The sequence below is a fragment of the Solea senegalensis genome, linkage group LG11 (genome assembly GCF_019176455.1).
Source record: "Solea senegalensis isolate Sse05_10M linkage group LG11, IFAPA_SoseM_1, whole genome shotgun sequence".
Classification (NCBI taxonomy): domain Eukaryota; kingdom Metazoa; phylum Chordata; class Actinopteri; order Pleuronectiformes; family Soleidae; genus Solea; species Solea senegalensis.
The window spans coordinates 10975355-11000891 of record NC_058031.1 but is presented as its reverse complement, the minus strand read 5'-3'; the positions used below and the strand labels follow the sequence as shown (position 1 = coordinate 11000891).

At 42.8% G+C, this 25537-nt stretch overlaps 3 protein-coding genes across 3 annotated transcripts; 2 read left to right on the top strand and 1 right to left on the bottom strand.

The window, feature by feature from the left end:
• Positions 1 to 4947: 4947 nt before the first annotated feature.
• Positions 4948 to 10579, bottom strand: wnt1 (wingless-type MMTV integration site family, member 1). Its single transcript, XM_044037170.1, has 5 exons — positions 10025 to 10579; positions 9594 to 9699; positions 7684 to 7937; positions 7232 to 7497; positions 4948 to 7091 (listed from the first exon to the last, which is right to left on the bottom strand). Exons 2-5 carry the CDS (start codon positions 9692 to 9694, stop codon positions 6600 to 6602), a joined length of 1113 nt encoding a protein of 370 aa, XP_043893105.1. The 5' UTR covers positions 9695 to 9699; positions 10025 to 10579; the 3' UTR covers positions 4948 to 6599.
• Positions 10580 to 12840: 2261 nt separating this feature from the next.
• On the top strand, positions 12841 to 18421 carry wnt10b (wingless-type MMTV integration site family, member 10b). Its single transcript, XM_044037169.1, has 4 exons — positions 12841 to 13060; positions 13701 to 13963; positions 14114 to 14565; positions 14699 to 18421. Exons 1-4 carry the CDS (start codon positions 12987 to 12989, stop codon positions 15197 to 15199), a joined length of 1290 nt encoding a protein of 429 aa, XP_043893104.1. The 5' UTR covers positions 12841 to 12986; the 3' UTR covers positions 15200 to 18421.
• Positions 18422 to 19260: 839 nt separating this feature from the next.
• arf3a (ADP-ribosylation factor 3a) lies at positions 19261 to 24332 on the top strand. Its single transcript, XM_044039394.1, has 5 exons — positions 19261 to 19324; positions 20538 to 20720; positions 20812 to 20922; positions 21942 to 22066; positions 22148 to 24332. The coding sequence occupies exons 2-5, from the start codon at positions 20573 to 20575 to the stop codon at positions 22307 to 22309; spliced, it is 546 nt and encodes a 181-aa protein (XP_043895329.1). The 5' UTR covers positions 19261 to 19324; positions 20538 to 20572; the 3' UTR covers positions 22310 to 24332.
• Positions 24333 to 25537: the final 1205 nt, after the last annotated feature.

The following is a 25537-nucleotide window of genomic DNA, read 5'->3' as shown; positions in this document are numbered from 1 at the left end:
ACTTGTAATTAAAACCAAAAACTGAGCTTTGCTCCTTTTGTTTCCAACAGCGTTACTGGATTAGAGATAACGGCCCCATGCTTTTAGAAGGTTCTCAGTGTTGTGGTGCAGTTCATGTCAAGATGGGCCAACTAGTAAGAAAATGATCTGAATCCTGAAAGACAATGCAGACTTCATCATTTTGCCTTCCAGGGTTTAATCATAATTCCCTGTGTAGCACAAATGATCTCACATCTAGGCAAATAAGACAATACTACTATTCAAAGATTTCATATGTTATAATACAGTTTCACACAGATCCATTCAGATGAAGAGAAGTGTCAACATTTAATAAAGCCAGACACAAACCACTGCAATGCTTCACTGACTGGCCTGTTTGATTTGAATTAATGCAGGCTTCATCCTTGCTGACAGGTGAAATTATGCACAGGCTTATGTTGTGTCACATAAATTCCATCAGTTTGTGCTCATATTTCATGTGGATTTCAGGCCTGAAATTTTGCTGTGCTGTACCCATACACTGTCAGATGTCTGTAAACATATTCTACTGTTGGTTGTTCTTGCTCAAACTCTTCCCCTGTCATTACAGCTCTGTTTACAGAAGGACTTACAATGTTTGCTAGCATAAGATCTCTCCTGGAATATTCAGTGGTCTAAAGTCGCACTCTGACGCACCGTTTTCCAGCTGAAACACTTAATCCCATTGGGACTGAATTTGACATGTCACTTGATGTGACTTGTTTGGTCTTGCCAGGTTAATCACTCACAGATGTGTTGGTAGTTTCACCTTCTTGCTGGAGTAATTGCTCCCACCAAATTATCGCATGTGCTATGCAAATCTTTTGACAATTGGTACTCATTTAATGGTGGCAATACATTTAAGGCCACTTTCATGCATTTGGTTCAGGATGATATTTCATGTGGATGTAATGTTTATCTAAATGGGCCAACAGAGAAGAGACCATCAAGAAAACTAAGAGGTCAGAGTGTGTATGTGCAGAGAGTGAGAGGAGTGTACATTCACGTGCAGGAGGCTACAATTCAGAACATCTTTATACATGTGTGAAGTGTGCTGGCATAATCCAAACACACACACATGCACACACAAACACCACAAAGTATTATCCCTTCCACCTTAACTGCATGGCTCGCTCTACAGGGACACAGAGCCTGACCACAGACATCATACTGATTGCTCACCATGGCTGAGAGGTCTGTCCAAATTCCCACCCTGATTCACTATGTGCAGAAAACCCAGCAACGGAAAACAGTGGTTTGCGGAAGTCTGCGAACAGCAGTGAGTGTTCACAGTGCCCATCCTCTCATCTCCACGACTGCGCTGCCTCAGACGCTGGAAAGATGGAACAGTTGGGTGCAGTCCCAAACTGGCATGTGTGGAATGTTTTGGACTGTAAGTGAGAGGATAAAGTAGAGAGGGCACTCGAGTGTGTAAACACGTGCACACACTCATCTGCTGGGATGAACCTAACCTTCCCTCTCTCCTGTGTGACAGGTTGGGGCAGGCCGGTAGATGATGAAGTGATGGAGATGTTAGGAGGCCACAGCCATTGTGATGCTGGGTGGCTGTTACTCTGGAACTGCCATCTGCTGAAAAGGTCAGTTGCTAGGGGATGATTCTCCTGGACCGTGTCTGCTTCCCAGCTGCCATCCACACACCCACACGTACTGGCTGGAGTGCACACACTCACACACACATATTATATGCACATGCACACATACTCCCTTTTCATTGTTTTCTATAAATCTGAATTGAATTTGAGTAAATTTGGCCCATTTGACTGACCACTATTGATCCGGTTGGCTGTTTTCTGTAACTTTAGGTGAGCTTAAGTTGAATATAATTACCTATGCAATGTGTGTGATGCTGTAAATCCATATCTTATTACTTAATGGGCCCGTGGTCACTTAATGGCCCCAAAACAAATGCCTCTCCTTACATGAGCAGTGTTAGGGTGTTCCTGTAATAACAGTGCCATAATTAATTGGAACTTGGACCTCAATCAAATTCCAGGATTACAATGAATTTTTGGGCAGCACGGAAATCAAATCAGCATTGTCTGCCACATCCAAGCCATGCTACATTGTCAATTGCAACCACTGTGAGCAGCCTATCATTCAGTGTGGTGACCCAAACCCAATTCTAAATTCTTTATCATACGCCCTTCAAATTAACACTAACTCCTCCCAACGGGCAAACATTTTTCCACAATTTAACTGGAATTTTAGCATGAAGCTGCTGTGTCTTCATTATGCCATATCATCTTCTCTGTTTGTTCTCAAGTGATTGACCACAGTGCTGCATTATTTTTAGGAGAACAATTTGGCTTCCTTGCCCAAACTAAAATGAACATCCCTGCAAAATTGTTCTGTTAACTTTGGCTTGTTCCTGCTCTTATGTTGCTCCTGAAGTCCTGAAAAGGGCCAGTGAATCCTTTCTGCTGATAAAATGGAAAATAGATCGGAGTTGACCATGTAACTGTTTGTGAGCCACAGGACATAATTGTTTGTGACATGTCAGCTTATAAAGTAAATCCTGCTGCATAAACGTTGCATTAAAGATATGATTAAGAACACATTCTGATCATGAGTAAGCCACAAATGCACGTCAGTGTGTCACTATCTTGAGATACTGGCAAAAGAGTGGCTGACAGGATCCAAACCAAAACTGGGACTCAACTGTTCAATTTTGTGCCATCGCCATATCTTTTTTTATCCCTCCTATCAAACTTTTCAGCTCCCCTTCCTTTTTCCCCCTCCTCACACCCTCACCTCGAGCCTGCTGTTATCCACTGGTCTTCCAAAGAAAGTGACTTTTGTGTGGTGGAGCAGTTGTTTTTGTTTGTGCCCTTCTTACCATGGCTGCCTGCTCACCGCCTGGCAGCCCCGTGTGTCAAAGGTGGCTGCAGCAGAACAGACTGTGGGAACAGCCGGTTAGCCTCCTCTGGTCCCCTGCTCCCCAACCAGAGGGGCAACCATCAATCCAGCACTCCCCTTGTCCTGCACACACACTGAAGCACAAACACACAAATGCCCAACCAAACACACACTCACACAAAAAAAGCCTACAATGCTCACACCGTCTCCCAATAATCCTCGGAAGCAATTTCATCTCGACTCGGGTGGCGGCCCATTGTCGCCAGCCCCTTCAATCTTTCCTTATTAACTCTCGCTTTGTCCCGCATCCGAGCTTCTGGACTCATCTCTCCTACATTCCGATCGGTGCTGCTCCCAGCACTCCCAGGCAACCTCCTTTCGCTAATCCCACTGCCTCCCCCACCAGCTGCCCCACCCTAAGAAACTCTTACTGCTTTTTTTCCAACCTGCCGATCACCTACTTACAGAGTAAGGTAGGGGCATTAACTCCATGGGTTCTCTGAAGGCAGAGTGTGAAGGCGGGGTGGGTGAAGGAGGAGGCGGCCACAAAGTGACTCCAGCCCAGACAATTAGAACAATGAGCTGGGCCTGTAGGGGGCTAACTCGCTGCGTCACGCCTGGACGGTGGGGTATTTTGTCAGTTTAATGAATTGTCCGTCAGGCCAGGGCCACATCGCAGGCTGCGCAGAGAGAAGCCAGCAGGGACCCAGACACTAAGTCGGTATTTATTACACTGCCTTTGTCACTAATTGAGCTAATTATCACTGACTCCTCAGCACTCCCACAGGCAGCACCCCCAGCACTCACTCTCTACCAACTCTCCCACTTCACTCTCACGCCTGGGATTTGAACCCTGTCTTCCCTCCTCATTTTGAAATAGTCTGACACTTTCTCTTGTTTCTTTCCGTGTATCCATGATTGCCCATCATTTTTCTGTCAAGTAAGTTGTGGTGTGTTTTCACCTAGCAGCCGTTTTTCTTAACTTGTGTTGACCCGTCTTTGATAAGAGGCAGAATCTTAGTCTTGTAGATAGTTGTATTATTCTATGACCAGTATACATTTTCTAGCTCTCATCTTTCTGTTTTTCTTGGCCATCCACCATTTGCCCACTATAATTTTGCAGTATTTGGTTTCAGATTGCTTTTATTTTTTCTTTGAATTCTCTTAAACACGTCATTTTAAAGCTGCAGTGTGTAACTTCTGGTTTATTCTTCTTGTTGTTAATGTTATTATTCTGCCTTTGGGAAAAGAAATTATGGAACATGTGGAAATCTGGCTCCGTCAATACTATCAGACCTGACAGACCTGACCTTTTTTTGAGCAGTAGAATTTACTTCTAAACCTTTTTCCTTGGAGGTTCTTTGTGTTTTCAGTCATACTCAAACCTGTTTGCAACAGTCTTGCTTTGGAAGCACAACACTGCTGTTGCCTTTATCTGTCTTGACTTAAAAATAAAATCACTCCCTGCGCAACATGGAAATGTCTCTGGAAAACATGAGATCTAAACACCGTAATACTGAGACGGACCATGTGGCGCTGAATCAGCATTGAGCTGATTTGCTAGTGTTTTATGTAAGTGGCATTTTTATATTGAGAAGTTATGCAATAAATCTCTGAATTATCTCTACTCAATGAATTACTTAACCTCTTGCTCTAGTCGTATGCTTCAAGTCCATTATAGTCCGGCAAATTCACATTTACATTAGCACAGATGTAACTGACCTATCCAGAAGATTCTCATCCCTGTCTTTGGTTCATTACTGGTATCCCTGTCTGAAACTTACAGTTACAACTTTGTGGCTCTGTTATTGGGAACTTTGTGTTTTTGGGTGTGTGTTGGTGGCCTTGCTGTGTCTCCACAGTGTTCTGTCTGGATGACCCTGGCTGCTCCTGTGCTGTGGTGGGCTCAAGAGAAAGTGCAGAGCTTTCCAAACTCCTGTGGTTAGTCAGGTTGCCAGGGGTTGGGGGGAGCAGTCTTTTTCCCATTATTTCTTTATTTCTTTCCGACATTATACAAATGAAGCAGAACATTCAATGCAGTAAAGTCTTGTATAAAATAAGGTATGTGGCTGGATAAGCTGGGGCCATCACTGTGGTTGGGAGCACAGATGCAGGGATGTTTTGTGAGCTGAGGAAAGAGGCTCCTTTGGTGGTGGTAATAGGATTAGGCAAAGGACACCCAGGGATAGGCTTATATGTTCACTTTGTTGGTTGTCAAAACTATCTCAAACACAAACTACAACAGGCATAATGGCATCTTTTGACACATTCAGCAGGGAAACTTAATTGAAAATATAGACTTTATTGTTCTATCATACAATACAAAACCAACTGGTACCTAAATCTTTTAATTAAAATCTAAAAAATGTCTTATCACATCTCTCTATGATGGTATAAAAACAAAATTCCCAGAAATAAATATTTTGTATTTACAGTAATAAAAAAGGTAATTATTCAGTGCATGACCAAACGCAAGTTGTTTTTTTTTGTTGTTGTTTTTTTTACAGGAAATAAAGCAAAGCAAAGAAGTGATGTAAATCTGTTTCTAGTATGAGCTGCTTTCGTGTCAAGTACATTACACCAAAATAGAAAAAGGCAAGAGTTCTAAACATCTCCTGACTTGACACTAATGATAGCATATTCTCCAACCACTGACGTGGGCATATCTTACTGCAAACTCACAAAACATAATCATAAATATAATATATTTTAATATTTACAGTATTTTGGTTCTCTTAGCTGATATACAGTTTGATTTCTTCTGCTGTGGCTACTTCAGAATAAAAGGTTTCATCTGAAACGTAGCTGCTTCTTACAGCCTAACCTGATGTAAAAGATATTTGCCTACTTTAAACATAGACCACTTCATTAGAGAACAGTTAAGTGTACTTTTTTTTTCTTGCGTCAATGCACAACGTCAGTTGCTCTTTTATTATTGACCCTCTCTGGTTTGGAGAATGCAATAATATTCAGTGTATTGATAATACATTCAAATAAATTTGCCTCTCTAAGATTTGCTCAGTCACTGTCTACTGTATTTAGCGAGCACCAGTACCAGTCATGGAACCAGAACCATACTGGCAAGTCAGACTGGTTCATCAAAGAAAGCTAAATAAAGGCAAATGTGATTTGTTTGTGTTGCATCCAGGACTTAAGTTAGGAACATACAGCACTTCCACAAAGATAAACGTCAGAATTCAAATAGAATATTTTTAAATTAACTTCCCTTCTTGGTTGAGGTCTTCATCAGTTTGTAAGACAACATAGTTGTGGCTTTTACACAAAAAACATTGCATCTGGCTTCTGCCCACAGAAGATGATTCTCAGACAACCTGGTTGCGAGTACTTAAACCTCATTATCATTTCTCCCTGTACTACTGTTTCTATTTATCCACAGTGTAAACACTGAGCAATGTGGATGATTTCCATTCTTGTGAGGGTTGTTATATTTAAATACCACCTTCATACCTGTAATCATTGAAAGTAAGGCTAATACTTCCTCATATGTTGTGACCTTTTCTCCATCTCTCAAAAATACTGATTGTGTTTTTGTGCCTAGGTTTTCCCTGTATTAGTTTATCCACCTGGAAGCTCATTTAGCTTCTCCAACCTAACATCTCAAACCACCTGTCTGCTTTTTTCAGACATATTTCTTCTTTGACTTCCATATATGCCTAAATATTGACTTGGTTTTTCACCTGTGATCATAGACACTGGTGGAATGTTCGTGTACTGGTGCAGTTCAAGCAGCTAACATGGCAGCACCAGTGGAAGGTGCAATTGCAACGTTCAGTCACAGTCTCAGTCCGGGTCTTATACCCACGTCCACAGCATAGCAGCTCACACCCATCTAGGCCTGGTGATGAGCTGTTGCATGTTCTCCCTGAAGTTCCCAAAGTGCCAGTTTTGCCATTGTAGGAGCAGAAATTTGGTGATTTCTCATAATAGACCAAGTCCATGGCAGAGGGGGATTTGTGAGATGGGTTATCAGGTTCCAGGTGGCGGGGCTCAGCTCGGTGAGAGGCACGGTTGCTTCCCTTGTTGGCATAAACCACTCTGGATGCACCATCAAAGCGATCCTTCAGGAAGTCTCCCACTGTGCGGAAGCTGGGCAGGCGCATCCAACAGGTACGCACTGTGCAAGAGCCTGACATGCCATGGCATTTACACTCCTGACGCATCTCTGATGACACAGTCTGCAAAGAGGAAGCCCAATAGCTGCTGAGCGGTTTGCACACAAACTTCACACACACAAAAATCACATACATATGGATTGTGTTTGGGGAATTCTGACAAACAGAGACAGTTATGGCAGGTTTGTATATGGAATCCTTACCATTCTGCCAGCTTCGTTATTGTGTAGGTTGATGAGGTAGCGCAGGTCTCTGCCCCTCTCACTGGAGTCCACAAACTCCTGACTGAACATTCGGCCAAAGTCCACATTGTCACTGCAGCCCCCCCAATGCCAGTCTGGCCCTCCAGGGCCTCGGCGGCGGTAATCGCATGTGCACGACTCAATGGCCCCTTCTGAGCATGAGCGAGCCACAGCATGGGTCACTCCTGCGCTGGTAATTGCAAATACAAATGCTGTCTCTCGGCAACCTGAAGAAACAACACCAAAACTTCCCATTAAAAACTGATCCAACCGTTAACACGTATCCGTTTTTTTGCCCCAAACTGGACGGGACAAATCCCCTTAAATGTGTACAAGAGATTCCATTATACTCCATTATACTCTGCCCAAAATTGTCCAGATATTGCCTGGTGGGAAAGACAAGAGAGCCTCACCCCGATTGACAATTTTGCCAAACACTGCTGGGCTGTGGGTGGTCGGGCAGTTCCAGCGGCGGTTGCGGAACTGCCACTTGCACTCCTTTATGGCAGTGTGCAGCCCAGCAGCGATTGCATGCAAAATGCCAGGATTCTGGCGAATCAGCCGGCGCTGGCGACGACTCAGTAGGGCCAGGCTGGGGTCCAGGACTAACTGCACGTTCTTGGAATTGGTGAGGAGGTTGGATGAGGAGGCCACATTGACAATCCCCCTGGCACAACACAGGGACAAGAGAATTCAGAATGAAGGAGCTGGCAGTTCTTGCATGTAGCTCTGTCTGTGACCCTCTAAACTCTCAAAGGGATGTATCTTGGCATCTTGCGTACTTTTCAAATTACTGTTTTCATTATGTTCTACAATAACAAACAGTGACACATGCTGTTTCAAAACCATGGGGAGATGGTGAGCCTCTGGATTATAATGCAGGTTTGTTGGCAAATAATGAAACTATAACACTTCACCTCTGTGTCCAATAATAAAAGAAATCCCTTGACAATAGATGGAGCTACAATTTTAAACAAAATATTAATGTTAATTATTAAATATTTAGTATCCAATGTGCACTCATCAGATAAGGACAAGATCAGCTCCAGTGGACTTGCTTAGTCCTTGACGAGAATCAGAAGACTGAATAACATCTACAGTTTTGTTCTTGTAGTCAAAATGTCCACAGTCACTAATGCTGTATATGCACAAGCCTCTATAAACAACCATATTCTTGCTGTTCTATATGTTATAATTATAAGAAAAACTGACAGTGTATGGTTTCCCTGTCCCATGGCGTTTAATGGACTTCATATTTGTGGCACCACCTGCTGTGCTCCTTCAGTTATTTACAAATTTTCGTTTACTGAACAGGCATTAAGTGAGCTATTTTCAGTGATCAGCTTTCATGTTTCAGTTCACAGGCTGTATAGTTTTTCCATTTCATCTGCTGGCATTCATCTCTGTTAGATTTCTGTGTCAACATTTAACGGCTGTCTCCTTGTAAGCATAATTATCCGGAAAAGCGGGCGAGTCTTGGCCTGTGAGCACTGACCCTGCAGGCAGTTGTGTGGTGAGCTCTTGGAAGATTAATACTGATCTCGTATTTTGGATGCATTACTGATTCCAAAAACGTCTTTTTTTTCCTTGGTTATTTTCTTGGATTTCAACTGACATTTTAAATATTTGAAGGCGCACTGACGCTGTCCATCTGCATGGCACCACAAAATCGACAAAAACGTTGTTGAAATAATTTCCTCAACAAACCCAACCCACAGTTTATAGGTTTTTAAACAAGCAAGTCAATAATCCCACTCAAGCAAAACTGTACAGATCCGATTTTAAAACAAAAGTATTGTGCAACTGGCTGCTGTAGTCTCAGGTCGCTGTGCAGACACATGAGTGTAAGACCGTGGGTAAAAATTTATTATTTTGAGCTATATGCTATGAAATGGACCCACATATAATGTATTCCACATTGAGGTAAAAAATGCTGTAATGTGTTCAAACCACATTGTCTAACACAAACCGAGACGTGAGAAGGTCGTAAATGAAGGTAGAAATGTTATTAAAGATGCAATCTGATTATTACACGATTTCCATAAAGGATTTTTTTTTAACTTTATAGTTTGAGCTCGTCAGTAATGTGGAATTTAAATACCACAAGCTTTAATATCATGTGGTGACTCTCTTTTTTTCTCCAAAGGCTGTACAGAAGTTGCACGGGGCCAAAACTAACTCATTACGCAAATTACGCACATGCGGCACGGACTGTGGCAGCCCAATAAAACACTGCTCGTGGTCTTCCCCGTTCAGGATACTGATAAATGAATGAAAGCATTATCATCACACAGGCCCCATGCACAATAACCAGTGAACTCACCACCACCGGCCGCTGTTGTTCACGGCGCCTGTGCCAGAGAGCGAAGACACCAGCAGGATGCAGGCGGCTTTCACCCCCAACAGCAGCGCCAGACTCCTCATCGTGCCTTCACGTCATATGTGAGGAGAAAAATGTCACATTTCAATTTTATTATTATTATTTTTATTTATTTTTACGTTTGTCCAAATTAAATTATAGGCTACTTATAAGCAGATTTTTATTAATATGAGGCAAATATGCTAAATATATAGGCTTAAAAAGGAGAAATAAATCAAAAGTATACGCTTAAAAACGAGAAAATAAAAAGAGAAATATAGATAAACAGCCTTTCAATGAGAAACATGTGATTTACATAATTTAGCTAATTTTATTAATGAACTGTTTAAGGTGGGATGATTAAATTGATCTCGCTGCAAGGTGGATCTACTCACCACGCACCACGGTCCAGTAAGAGAGGGCTTGAAAGGTGAGAAGAGCAGGCAGCTCTAATTGACTTAAATGGATCTTGAGTGGAGACAGGTTGCTAAATGATGTGAAGTGTCCAGGCAGGATGCTGATGCTGCTGCTGTCGTCGCTGTCCTCTTCACTCTGTCTCTCTCAGAGATGCTCTGCACGACGCATTGAACGCGTGGGACAGTCCCGAAGACTTGATCCCCTCGGTGACTGATAGGCAACACATTCTTCTCTTATTGAGCGCTACGAGGGGAATAAAAAAGGGATTTGCTGCTCTCATCTCCCTCTGTTTTTTTCGGAGCCCTTTCAATAGGATTGGAGGGAGGGATAGTTAATGCTCTTCATAGGGCGCACAATGAATAAGGAAACACAACTGGGCAGAAAGGAGAAAGGAAGATAAAAAAAAAATCCACAATCCACTGTGTTGCGCATATTAGGCTACTTGTGGAATCTCACGGTCGTCACAGAATCGATTCCACGTCAGTCTGTGTGTGTGCGGCAGCTGAGAGTATTTTCCCATTGGCTGTGCGCTCTTCACATCCAGTCCCTGCGGAAAGCAGAAGTGCCCGTGGAGCAGTGATGTGTTGGTACAGATGCTGCTGTGGGTGCGCCCGGTTTGGTGCTCCGCCACTGCTCAGAGCTGGTGTCACGGTGCAATACAGTTACAGCTGGAATATGAGCCATCTAAAATCTGCCCTTTTTACCCGGTGGTTGGAATAGCCCACTCCCTAACCGCATCTCCTCCTCCTTTCTGCAAACGTGCTCCCAAAATGTACATTTCCTTTCTTTTCTTCTTTTTTTCACAATAACACTACAAGTGGAATTTTACATTATGACTGCAAGCTATTACATCTATATCTAACAAGTATGTGTTATTATTCACTAAATGACTGTCTAGGTATAATATTTAGATGCACATTTACATTAGGCCCAATAAACAAACCTATTATCAACAGGATTTATAGGCCAAGACGCACGCGCGCACGCACTCATCACCACTTGTACACTGTAAGAAGCTATATTAAGCGCAGTTGTCCTATAACTCACACTGCCTGCTGGGCAATTTAAATGTTTTTAAAGGCAGGGGAGATTAAATATGGTCTCCAATCAGAAGTTTGATGAATGATGAACCAGGAAAAGAGGAGGACGAGTATATGAATAAAAACCAGTCCCACCATCTGGCCTGCAGACCTCCCTCGACGCACATGTTGCTCCAGTGTAATCACAGCTTGAGCCACTTTGTGGCATCTCCATCTAACCCCAGACTAGAAGCAAAAGTATATGTCCCCAAACTCCTCCATGATGGTTTCTTGGCTGAATGTTTCGTTATGTGACATTTATCTGCTAATTTGCATGAACCACATTAGTGACTTCAGTGGTTGCGTGTTGAATAATCTCCTTCCCGTCCTCTCCATCTCTCTATCTCTCCTTCTCTTTCTCTCTTTCCGTCAGATGACAGTAAAAGGAAGTGAGCTTTTGTAAAAAGAAAAAAAGGGCTTTAATGACAGCCGTCCTACGTTTATACACCAGTCTTATACGAAGGTGCTCAAACGGGTTTCCTGGAGCAGTCATGCGACACCGAGCAGATTAGAGCTTCAATCCGGATAAAGGGGGCCTTTTATATACAAATCAACTTCAAATCACTTTTTAAGCCACTTAGATATACATGCCAAGCTAGAATGCTAATGCACTTTTCATTGCTTCAGCTTAGGGAATGGAAGGAGATTAGATGAATTGGTGTCACTATACGCGCACTGTGTTTGAGGGGGTTTTAACTTAATTTTATGAAGGTAACCCACATTCTATTTCTCGGCTCCTACATTGATTGATACTCGGTAAAAAATATATTTTTAATACAGGAAGTAATTTGCAGTCTCACCAATGACCTGTTCATCCTGATTTCGTACCGAGATCGATAATGCTGTGATGTGATGACAAGGAAAACCACAGAAGGCCTGGCATCTGGTTTCATTGGCCTTTATTCTGAGTAAATGTATCAGTCTTCCATATGCATAAAGGTCATTTAAGCACAATTTTCTATTGCCCACATTTGTGTCTCATAAATAGATTTATTTGTGGGAGCACGAGATGCCATAATGTGATAAATAATCGCCACAACAAACAATGTCACTACTCTCATCTATTTGCATATAATTTTATACCCCCCAAATAAAGACTTTGGCGTGACAAAGTGAAGTTGTTTCAAACACAACAATGAAGAACAGCCGCTCTTGTGGAGGTGGGAGGAAGGGGACCACATGACTAAAAAACAGTATTGTTGCAGGGTCTGTTAGCGGAGCCGCTTGCCTGCTGCTGCCTCCCTGTCGTACAGTGGAACCACCAGCTCTACCCTCCCCCCATCCATCATTTAACTTACCCCTCTATGAACAAAAACTTTTGACTTTCCATATTTCATTTTACTGAGCATTTCTTTGTTCTAGCAGTATCCTGAAATACAACGTCTGTGGCACACAATTTATCTAACCAGAAACAACCACCAGGAATCCATTGTCATTTACATATAATGATAAATATGTTTAGAAGATTGGTTTTTGGATCAGCCACAGAACAGGAGGCCGTTGTGCGCACAGGTCGGAGAGTTGTGTCCGTGCGTAAAAGTTTGGAGACCTTTTTTTACGCTTGGGCGAACGATGACGTTCCCTTAAAATAAAATGATCAACTGTTGATCTGACTTTGAAATTGGTGAATATTTTGCAAACAGTCGCCTGTAGAGGCATCTACTCATCCCCTCCCCTCTTTTTCCTCTCCCCCCCCTCCCGTTAACTCTCGCCCCCGAGCTCTTCTGTTCTCCGTCTTCACTCTTCGGTCGTTTGGCGGTGCATCGATAATACTCCACTCGTCTTCTTTTTTCATATTCTTATTCAGCTCGGGACTTTATCACGAGGGTTTAATGTCACGTCGCGACAGAAGCTTATCAAAATGGAGCTATCAAACAAACTCCGTTGGGACCAGTTCCTGATTTTGGCAGCGGCACTAATGTCACCTGCGTTAACGTAAGTGCACTTCAGAGCGCCGGGAGAGCTGATGATACATGCGGGGTTCTGGCTACACGGAGTCCGGCAGGTTTTTAGGGAAGTTATTGCAATGTTTGATTAAAACAAACATTTAACATTTGCAGCTCCAGGGTGATACATCTGTCTCTGGTTTCACGGACTGATTTAGTGTAATACTGAAACACCAGGAACAATGTTTACTGACTTTTGTTGCCTTTGAAACAAGTCTGAGCTGTGCCACGCAGAATTCACTGCAAGTCCCACTGTTGTTGTTTCTCCTTCAGATGTATTTGGCAGTTTACTTTGTGCTTTTGGGACATGCTCAGATGAATGATCTGTTTAGAATTATCATTTTTTTTCCTCCTGGTTGGAGCAATATCAGTAAATACTTGTGCAATTGATTAACACTCCTTATTGCTATGTGTATTCTGCAAATCCCTCTGAGATAAGATTGATAAAGGGAGATTTGTAGCATCAACTTCTTAAGCCGTTATTGGTTTTGTATTTTTTTCAGATTTTCTTAAAATTCCAAAGCATGTACTGCACTGGGTTTGACTAATGAACTCCTGACAACCTCTGATGACACCCCACTCTCCCTCTCCCTCTCCCCCTCTGTCTCTCTGTCTCTCTCTCTCTGCAGGGTGCTGTGTAATGACATTCTCAGCCTGAAGGTGGCAGGAGATCCAGTGCTAACCCCTAACTCAGTGTGTCTGAGGCTGGCAGGCCTCAGTAAGCGTCAGATGCGGATGTGTGTACGGAGCCCAGATGTGACGGCCTCAGCTCTACAGGGCATCCAGGTAGCCATCCATGAATGCCAGCACCAGTTGAGGGACCAGCGCTGGAACTGCTCCTCGTTGGAGGGCCTGGGCAAACTGCCTCAACACAACACCATCCTGAACAGGGGTGAGAGTCAGAGGCAAGCTGATGACATTTGAAATGTAACCTGAGGTTTAAGGAGAAAGGCGGAGGTTTAAGAGTAGACGATGTTCTGCACATGCATGACTTTTTTTCTTACAATAATACTGTTCATCGCTTTGCATCTCCTGCTCCCAGGTTACCGCGAGAGTGCCTTCTCCCTGGCCTTATTGGCAGCGGGTGTGGCTCACTCTGTGGCCACGGCCTGCAGCATGGGCAAGCTGCGGGGGTGTGGCTGTGAGGCCAAGCGTCGCCAGGACGATGACAAGATCCGCCTGAAACTCACACAGCTGCAGCTGCAGACCCTGCAGAAGGGCGGGGTAGGCATGGGCATGACACGGTCATTACCCTTGGAGTTAAACGGTCACCATGGTGACCTTCCCGCTAACCTGCGCTCCACCCACCCCTCTGACCTGCTTAAGCCTCTACCAGATGAACTGAGCTCCATGCAGGAGACCTGGGAGTGGGGGGGCTGCAGTCATGATGTGCGTTTTGGGGAACGCTTCTCCAGAGACTGGCTGGACTCCAGCGGGTCTCCAAGAGACATCCACGCTCGCATGAGGATACATAACAACCGCGTGGGACGACAGGTGAATACTGTGCTTATCTAGTGTTTTCTTAGTGTTTCTCAGAAGGTAGTCTAACTGTTCACTCTCATGAATCATCATCAGAGTCATCACTGCATTTCATTTTTGCTCACACAATGTACCTCTCCCCACACAGACAGTGACTGACAACATGAAGAGGAAGTGCAAATGTCACGGCACATCAGGGAGCTGTCAGTTTAAGACCTGCTGGCATGTGTCTCCAGAGTTCCGCCTTGTGGGTTCCCTACTCAAGGAAAAGTTCCTGTCAGCCATTTTTGTCAACTCCCAAAACAAGAACAATGGGGTTTTCAACCCTCGAACTGGAAATGGCGCCAGCAGGAGCACAGGGGGTCTCAGCGGAGGTCGCCGCCGCAGCATGTCCAGAGAGCTGGTGTACTTTGAGAAGTCTCCCGATTTCTGTGAGCGCAATGCCGCTGTGGACTCTCCGGGGACACACGGACGCATCTGCAACAAAACCAGCTACAGCACAGACAGCTGCGGCTCACTGTGCTGCGGCCGGGGACACAACATCCTGAAACAGACACGCAGTGAGCGCTGCAATTGCAGGTTCCACTGGTGTTGCTACGTGCTGTGCGAGGAGTGCCGTCTCACAGAGTGGGTCAATGTGTGCAAGTAGATCTGAGATCTCCTGCTCCCAGCAGACTTTACACATCCAGGACTCAAGATGGCGAGCCTGTCCCTTGGCTCACTCCAGTTGTTTGAGTGTTTGCTTTGCTCTTTGTGTAACTCTCCCAGAGAATCTGTGATCACCACCCCCCCCTTCTTTTTTTGGTCCATCATCTGGGATCTATTTTCTCTTTGTAGCCGCTGTTATTCTCAAAATGCCAAGTCAGAGATTGAAGAGGTGATTCATGTCATTTGTCTTGCCGTGGCCTGTTTAGACGCTGCCCTCTCAGCCATGAAAACGGCCTCTACGTCACACAAAAGAAGACGAGCACCAGCAAAACAGCATTTCTATTTCAGTGTCTGCATCTTTACTCATCTGGTTGTACAATAGCTATGCATTTGAATGTGTACATGTATATTTGTAAATGTGTTGTTATTATTATTAATATTATTATTGTGTTGTGTGGCTCAGGATGGTGAACCAGTGCTGTACAAAGGGGTTCATCGCAGCATGTTTCACATATACAGTGTTTTGCACTTGTTACTCAGACAGAGCAATAGTAGTTATCTCACAATCTTTCTAGATAAATTGAAGACGGCAGAATCAGGTTGTTTTTGTTGTGGTTTTTGAAGCTCTGATACATTGCATAGGAAGCTTTCTCACAGGAGCAACGAGGCAGAACCCACATGCATGACTTTTATAGGCTTATCAAAGCTTGTATACTTGTAAAACTCAAGATGAGAAAGTTGATACCACATCGGCTCTGGAAACAAATTCTGTCTTCTAATCCCTTATGCTGAATAACTAATCATTTAAACCTATTTATACCACTGTAACAATAGTAATCCCTTCATGAGAGTGATCGCCTTTGGTCATGTTTTTTTTTATGAAGTAATGTCAGTATTATGACAAAAATATGCTTCCTCTTCGTATAACTGTGATGTGATGTGTGTCACCCTGCTATGAAATCATCACAGATGATGGGATCGTGCTTTTGTCCATTTCATCTCCTTAGATTCTTCCCACATGTACTACATGCCAAAGTGAGAGATGGACTTGCTTTAGCTTTGAACCAGCGCTGAAGGGTGTGTGTCTGTTTGAGTGTGTCTCTGTTGCTGTGTAAACGGGGGGTAACCTCCACGCACTGCAGATTTGGGAGGTGAGAGCCTTTTTTATGGCCGTTTCATGCTGAGAGAATGACTTTTTATGGCTGCAGGATATTGTTTCCTTAAAGTATGACTTTTATTACTGGAGAGAAGCATCACAAGAGCAGAGAGTGGGGGTGATAATACCAGTCTTTGCTGCGTGAGCATCAGAGGGGATCATCTGTCCAGAGTTCATAACCAAGGAAGGGACTCGTTGAACCACGTGTTGCTGGGACGCCATGTCCTTGTTACCCGGGAGACAGACAACACAAACAATAAACACATGCACAATTTTATTTACAAAGATACATGTTTAAATACTGGCACTAATACGCTGGTGTGCGCACATGAACTGTCAGAACTCCTGGTGACCCAAGAGATTTACGCTCTCATTCTTGTCACACAGCAGTTTTAGCAAAGCGCTAATGTCAGCACCTGGCTGGATTTATGATCGCAGCATTCCTAGATATCTTAGATGATCCAAACTGTCTGCGTGCGCGGTCTACTGGGAAACGTCTTCTGCTATATAGGATTTAATACCAATTAAGTTTTGTTTGTATGGACTTTGGTAAATATCCCTTGACTCCTGAGGAATGGCAGTGCCAGTGGCTGAATCAACTGTTCTGTCTGTTTGGCATTTAGTAAGGGGAATAAAAAAGGAGATGGTGACTCGTGGGGAATGATAAAGGACTAGATTTCTGGTTTGCATTTCTTTATTCCTTTATCATTTCGCCCTGGAGCTGCTGCAAAAGAGAATTTCCTGTCACTGTGTGACATATGTGAGACAGAGGCTGGTGGACAGGCTGGGATAGCTTTCTCTGCACTCTTTTTCTCATTCTCCCCCTCATCGCGGTGCAGACATAGACACATGCATAGCAACACATTGACTGCCCTTCGAGTAATGGCAACCAGACTGGGCCGAAAATTAAAGAGAGGCAGGCAGAGAGAGGAAGTTAGGAGAGATAAAAGTTACCCACTGTGATTGACAGCATGATTATATGTATAAAGTACTGCGATTTAGTGTGTTTAGTTGGATATAAAGATAGATAGATCCTCGCTGGTACATACAGCGGGGATGCAGACGCAATGGACAACTGGTGTATGGAGGAGGGGGTGAATAAAGTGTACTCTGTATAAATACATGCCTCAAAACATCTGCGTCTCAACTCCCCTTTCATTTTTGATGTGGGACAGGCAGAGAAGGAGAGCGGGAGAGAAAACACAAGGAGCCAGCTACCCAGAACATCAAAGCCCCTGCCCTCAACGTGCAGGCCCTCATTAGTTCAGCTAGCAGAACCAACGAGACTTGTGATTGTGTTTGCTGGGGTGCACGTTGGCAGACACTTCAGAGAAAAGGCTCCTTAAAGTCATAACTCCCCACCCCACCTCTCCTGCCACCACCCGAGCCTGCTGTAACCCTCTCAAAACTCCCTGTGCACACAAGCTCGACAGGCTCCCCCACCATCCACTCCACCCCGTAATCTGGTCTACAGCTGCAAACATCTGCTCCCTTCCTTATCCCTCTGCCTTCACCCCTGATTTGATCAAAAAAAACTAGACCACTGACTATGACAAATGTTGGATCTACCTGTGTCACTTACATTTGGAGCTGATCACAGGTTTTCGATTTGAGATGGGTAAAAGGGAAAGTGAAAACGCTTCCTAATTGATTTTCTTATGGCAACCTGTAAAATGAAATGAATTTAAATGTCACTCATTGAAAATCAGTTTAATAACATGAACCCTGCTGGAGTATTGATGTCGCCTGTGTTTTGTTGCCTCCTGTCACCTCGTCGTGACACACTAAAGGTCTGGTGCCATGCAGGAAGTATCACTTGGCATCTTATTACAGCCAGCCTCTTACTTATTCATTTAGATAATTCCTGTATTAATTATTCAAGCAGGTTTGCCTGAAGACTCCCGCTTACATGTTGTACTGGTTTAGCTGCTGGGACTCTGTAACAGTAAAAAAATGCACCATATTTGCTGGCTGTTGATTGTATAACTGTATATCGGCGTCACAAAAAAGCAGCATTTTTTTTACCTGTTTTTTTAAATTAAAGAACATAAAATTGACAGAAACTTACCACCAATCAGATACCCTTTAATTTTTTTGGGATATTTCATTATTTTCCTTTAATATTATTACAGAGGATGCATCAGACAAAAATATGCATAAAGCCAAAAATATTCTATTATAATCACTGTCTATAAAGGTAAAGCGTTACAGTATTTGTATTGTAAAAGTTTGTCATGGTAAAACCATATAATTCCTGAGCAATTTTCACATTATTTCCAGAGGTGTAATAGCTATAGGTTACAGTCAGTGTAAAATCGTCACACATGAAAACGTTTGTGAATTGAAACTGATTGAATTACTATATTGTTAAATTCTCCCATGTGTCCCACACACAATTTCCTACATTACTACATCTAGATTACTAGAAAAATAAGATTTACCATAATAAAACTTTACATTACAGTAATAGAATAGTACAAGTTTGTTATAGTAAGGTAATTTATGGTAAAACCATCTTGTTTCTTGAGCATTAATAGTAAAATAATAATAATAATAATAATAATAATAATAATGATGATATTTATATTATTTCCAAAATAATATACATGTAAGAGTCCATCAGTATAAAATCATGAATCAAGGAAAATCACCACTATTATCATGTTATTATACTGTAATATTATAAAGAAGGGAATCCTTCTTTTTATACATGTTTAATTGAATTTATTCTATATAATTCCCATGTTTTATGTATAATTGAAAAGACCTCCCTCCTCCTCAGCAGCAGCAACACTGCTCTGCTCCTTCTGTCAGATCCTCCTGGGAACGTGTATGTGAGAGAGCTGCTATGGTCAATCCAACTCCCGCGAGAGTACGCGGACAACAGCGCAGCCGCGCACTTCATCGCGAGACCACCATCCTGTCCTTTGCCTGCTGACTCCAGCTGCTAGCACCTCCCGCCGCTGACGGGTAAGTGTGAATGAGATGCAAACGGTGAGAAAAATGCTCGAAAGAGACGTAACCGAGGATTAAAGGGTAAACGAAGCGGCGCTGCTGTTTTTAAAGCCTCGTGACGCTTATTGATAAATTACATTAACTGACCGCGACTCGACGACGTCAGGCCGCTTGTCGTGACTCTTCGGGAGGATTACGGCACACAGATTGACCCCGAGATTTTTTTTCAACACCGAAGAAATCAGTTAATGTACACGCTGCCCAATTATACACTCACAACCGCCTCAGTAAGCGGTAAATACGTCATTTAGCTGTTAAACTCGTCGCCTGTTTGTACTGCCGCAGCAGCGGCGGCGTTATGACAGATGTACATGGATGTTCGACCACTGCAGCTTTAACAGGCGGTGTTTGTCGCTGTAGCGTCTGATATCAATGAACCATTGAGTTAACATTATCTATGAAGTGGTCGCTTATTAGCGAGAAATTAGGTTCCCTCAATAAAAAGAAAACAAACCTTGTCAATAAAATTAAATGCTCCCCAGGTGTGAAGTTGACTGCAGCAGCTGTGGCCTGTTAAACCACCAACGACCACAGAAAAGCTACGGTGGTTAAAGGCTTGTGTGCACATTATTATTATTATGATTACTATTGTTATTATGTGTCAATAAGGCTGCAACCGTTAATTAACCACAGGAACTGTTCATCAGACAGTCAGTTTGACACAGCAGCTCAAATTAGGAGAATTAGAGTGAGTTATTTTTGTACACACAACAATTAGTGATAGTGAAATTGACCTCTGCGTTTAATCCATCCATCCTTTTTTTTTTTTACACACCAGTAGTGAACACACACAAGCCCCGTGGGCAGCACTTACCTGCACCTGGGAGATATGAGCCTTGCTCAGGGACGCCACTGCCCAATTCCTTTCCTCTTGGCCATGAGCTGACTTAAGAGAAACATAAGATGTATTAATATTATTAAGCAGGATTACAATTGTCTTTGTGTACAAAGAGTTAGAGTTGGTTACTCTGCACCACTTGAAAGCTGATCCACATAACAGAGATCCAGCTTGGCGTTTAGTTTCCTAGTTACCTTCACTGGCTGCTCCTTTTGAGGTGGCTTAAAGCCACAATCAGGTGGTAATGGTGAGGACCGCAGCAGCTCACTGTGTGTTTGCTCATTTGCTGCTGTGTATGGAAAGTAAACCTTTTATCTTGCTGTTTGACAGATCTGTTGTAGTCTGGCTGAGAGCCACCACTCATCATGGGGAATATCTTTGGGAACCTAATGAAGAGCCTGATAGGCAAGAAAGAGATGAGGATCCTCATGGTAGGGCTGGACGCAGCTGGTAAAACCACCATCCTCTACAAGCTGAAGTTGGGGGAGATCGTCACCACCATCCCCACAATCGGTGCGTGAGGAATTCACTGCTGGTAGCCTGGGATCAAACATCTGTCTCTGATTTTATCCACTTAACCAATTCTGAGATGATCTCTATTCAGGTTTCAACGTAGAGACAGTGGAGTACAAGAACATCAGCTTCACTGTGTGGGACGTGGGTGGTCAGGACAAGATCCGTCCCCTGTGGAGGCACTACTTTCAGAACACCCAGGGTGAGATCCCCAGTAGCCATTAATGTGATGATGCACTATTTGGCCATGTTAACTGCCTCTCCTGTGCTGCACACGCTCGCCCCCAGCACCTGAGAGCACATCTGACTCATGCCTTAGATGAGGTCATTTGCATACAGCCTCCAACTGATGCAAATTAGCAACAACAACTTTGTCAGTTAGAACGCTTACATGACATCAAAATATTGTGATAGTCCAACTAAAACTGCCATGTTAAATACATGTTAACATCCCAGACAATGCGTTTGGGAATCAAGTTCCTATTGTATATACAAGTTTAATCTGACCCAAACTGGCCTTGTGCATGCTTCACTGTTGCCATTCTCAGCATTGACACGGAAATAAAGCCGCGTTTCTATCATCGTATAGTTCGGTTTAACAAAGGACAGCAACGGAGAACCTTCAGCAGCTCGGTTTGTGCCTGTTTTTCACAAAAATACGTCAAGCTTCGTATGAGAATAGACTGCAGGCGTTGAAGTAACACAGGTCACCCAATCAGCTGACTGTCGTGGGTCTAGCTCCACAGTACTGTACCACTACTCTGGTACCCTAAGGGAAGGGTACAAAAAATGGGGCTGGTTCTTTTGGTACTGTGCTTAAATGAAGCGCAATGAATACGTAACACACTAAACCGTTCCACTCGGTGTAAACACCATAATAGAAGAAGCTGGTCCAAAGAAATAGACAAGAGTGAGAAAAACATGACAAAGTCCAGGCCCGTACATTTTTTGGATGGAGAAGGAGACCTGAGTTCACGCTCTGTAAGCTTTATGGATGAAATATTTTTAAAGTTCATGGATTTAAGGCTCAGAGTGGCACGTTTTGGTCTGTCAACAACAATATGTTAACCAGAAAATGCGTAATATTAACAAAGCTGAAACAAGTGCATATCGCCCCCTCGTGTTGTGGAGGTGAAAGGTGTCATGAAATTGGTTGTGACATAGTAAAGTTAGAATTTTTCTTTAAAAATCCTTAAAAAGATTCTTGTCTTTCTCCAAAAGGGTTGATCTTTGTGGTTGACAGCAACGACCGTGAGCGAGTGAATGAAGCTCGGGAGGAACTGATGCGGATGCTGGCTGAGGACGAGCTGCGTGACGCCGTTCTTCTCGTCTTTGCTAACAAACAGGTATAGACGTTTGCACCTGTTTTCCTCTCCAATTGAAGCCAATTGTGACCGACATGTTTTTCACCGTGTGTTTGTGTTCAGGACCTCCCCAATGCCATGAACGCAGCTGAGATCACAGACAAGCTGGGCCTGCACTCCCTGCGCCACCGTTACTGGTACATTCAGGCCACCTGTGCCACCAGCGGTGACGGTCTGTACGAGGGCCTGGACTGGCTGGCCAATCAGCTGAAGAACAAAAAGTGAGGGGGTTCGGTCAGTAGAGCGGGGAAGAGCCTGGGTGCCAACTCCAGGTAGTGGTTATAGTGGATCCATTGTGTTTACATGGAGAGACAGTGCTGGAAAGCTCACGGGGGTGAGTCTCAATGGCTTTCTCCCCCCCCACAAATATTCCTATTTTTTTCCTCTTTCCTTCCATTATATTATTTGTTTAATTATTTAGAAACCACTGTTGACCGAAACAGCTTAAATTCAATCAGCTGAAGGCGTAAATGTTGGGATGTAATAGTAAACTGTCTGTGAAGGCATATTGTATTTACCCTACAATTTCTTCTGTTGACCTCATTTGAATTTGAATTGCTCAGAAAAATGTAAAAATGTGATGAATCTTGACTTACCCCTCTGAATCCCTCTGAATTTAGGATTGTCATAATAGTATTATTTATTATTATTATTATTATTATTATTATTACTACAACAACATCAGAACACTGTCTTAAATCGTTAATATCATAAAGCTTTAAATACAAGTATTAAATTATGTCCATTCAGATGTTTTACCAACATCAAATCATGCACTTCAAAGCTTTGTTTATATTTTTAATGACATTTTCACAAAATAAATCTGCTGACACTGCATAGTCTTAGAAAACGTGGGTTTTTTTGTATTATTTGTCAACATTTATTTATTTATTTATTTGTTCACACTTTTGCAGTGTCATTTTGCCGCTCCCTTTATTGCAACGTGCATATACTGCTAAGGCAGCTGGTGAAAAATAAAGCCTCCTTTATCAATGTATCATACCATTTCCCAATTTGCATGGAGAAATCCCCCGCCCCCCCCCACCCACCACAGTACTGGCTCGTGGGTTTGTGGCTTGCAGGCAGCTGCTGTAAATAAATATTTGTTCTAAGTAGACTCGCTGGGCTCGGTAAGAGTTAAAAACAGTGAGTCTGCCATCAGCTGTGTGTGATATCTGGACTGATACAATTGACAGAAGAGGCACACTGTGCCAGCTCTGTGGCTTAGGGGAGAAAAATGCTGCTATTGGCCTGTGGGTGATTGGTGGACTAACGGAGCAGAGCATGTGATCAACAATATCTGAGAGCTTACTTGGTTTTTGAATGTTAATATCAGTGTTTTTTGCAAGCAGCTACACAATAACTGTGGAAAGAACTTCCATTCATCCCTGTCATTATCTGTGTTTCTCGATCTGTGTTCCCCCATATTTATGGATGGGGTGTTTATTTATTTATTTTGAAACAAAAGCCGGGTGTATTTCTTTTTCTTCTTAATTTAGATCAGGCAGTTGTCTCTTTGAGTGTTCATAAATCACACAATTTAAAGATTATAGGAGAGAGGATGATATACTGCACCATAAGGCATGTTAATACCTGTTAATACAAGATCTGTAATAAAAGTGAATAATAATGGCCTGTTTCCTCAGACTATATTTGTTAGCCTAAATTAACTGCTGCTGGTTGGAGCAATTCTGTACTGATAAATGTGATGGGTTTTTCGTGTAAAGTTTACTGAACAACCTTCTAATATATGCAAAAGCATGCTTTTTGTATGTCGGCGCAAATGTATATATGTTTGTGTAACAAAAAAAAAGTATATCATGGTATATTTGCAGTGCTGTTGATACACCTGTAGATACTGGGTTCAGTGTGTTGGCAGATGTGTGTAACTGACAGCAGCTTGTGTGTGTGTGTGTGTGTGCGTGTGTGTGTGTGCGTGTGCGTGTGCGTGTGACGTGACCTCTATTACTAGTTTGCTGTGGAACTTGTTTTTGTGGCCTTATATTGCTGGTGGTTCATTTCTCTTTGATAACAGGTTTCGTTTGTAGGAATGTCCAACATTCAAAGTATCTACTGACTATTGGCTGATTTTAACTTGGGAGGGTGAAGAAAAACTGCACATCATTCCAGTTGAAAATTGATTTAATATTTAATATCAAAACAACTCAAACTGGTACAAAAGGTGTTGAATTATTTGAAGATTTTTGGCACTTCAGCGAAAAATCAATAAAAAAAACCCCAAAACACATGCTTTGCTTTATTGTTTTTGTTTCCCTAATATCATTGGCAACTGCACACATTAGTGTATCCATGACTCACTGGAGAAGATGGTGCATCTAATGATTATTTATCTGTGTTTTTTTTTCTTCAGTTAGACAGATATCGTGACGTACCTGTACCATTACATTTCACTGTACTACAAGTAAAAGAAAATATATTTTTTACTTTGTTACTTTTTTAACAAGGTTGGGGTTCTTTCTTGTGTCGTGCAAAAACGACAAGGGCACACAAATCTCGCATGAATTGTTTTTAATTAAAGGCAAACCTTTACAAAGTAAAGTGCTGACAAAATTAAAAATGTAAGCACATAATACATCAGTCAAAATGGGTCAAAGGTCACAAATGCTTCAACTTTCTCACTCACTCAGGGACATTAATTAGCACCATTTCACCTATCCCCATCATTCATTCACCTGTCCTCATCATTCACCTTTCCCCATCATTCATTCACCTGTCCTCATCATTCACCAAAGTTCCCATTGCATGAATTAATAACATTTTTTAAAAATGACTTAAAAAAAAGCAAAATTACACATAAAACCAAATCACAGTAACGTTGTGAGTAAATGTAATTCATTACTTTCCACCAAGATATTCACCCTCAAAAAAGGGACGTGTTTTAATTTGAAGGGACTTCCTCGGTAAAATAAAGGTCCTTGGGCCATAAGTTGCTCCTCCATCCAAATACGTTGTTAAGTTTTTAAGTTATGCAGCTCACAGACTGGTTGGTAGAAGTAATAAAATCCAGACGAAGTGGATGGTGTAAATAATTCATTTGAATTCGCCAACATATTTATACAGTATGTCGTGGTGGGCAGGGAAAAAACAAGTTAAATACAGTAGTCGCCTTTCTATTTTGGCCTTTAGCTGCTGTCATCAAGAGAAGTTTGGCACAATCAGGTAGTTTCCCTCTCGAATAGCCGCACTTCACATAGAGTCATTTTATCAGAGCCAATCACAGGTCCATAATGGGGAGAGTGCTGCTGTGTCTCCAGGGGTGTGACAGCAGTATGTGGGTCAGAGCTGCTCCCGGGGCCACCAGCCCCCAGGGCCCCCTGCAGGCCGGCCACAATAGCAGCCCCAGGAAGGATGCCATAGTTAGGATTCCCACCCGTAACCGGGACGCCTTCGCCCAGGGCACAGACACACTGGCAGCAGCCCCACAGTAACTTC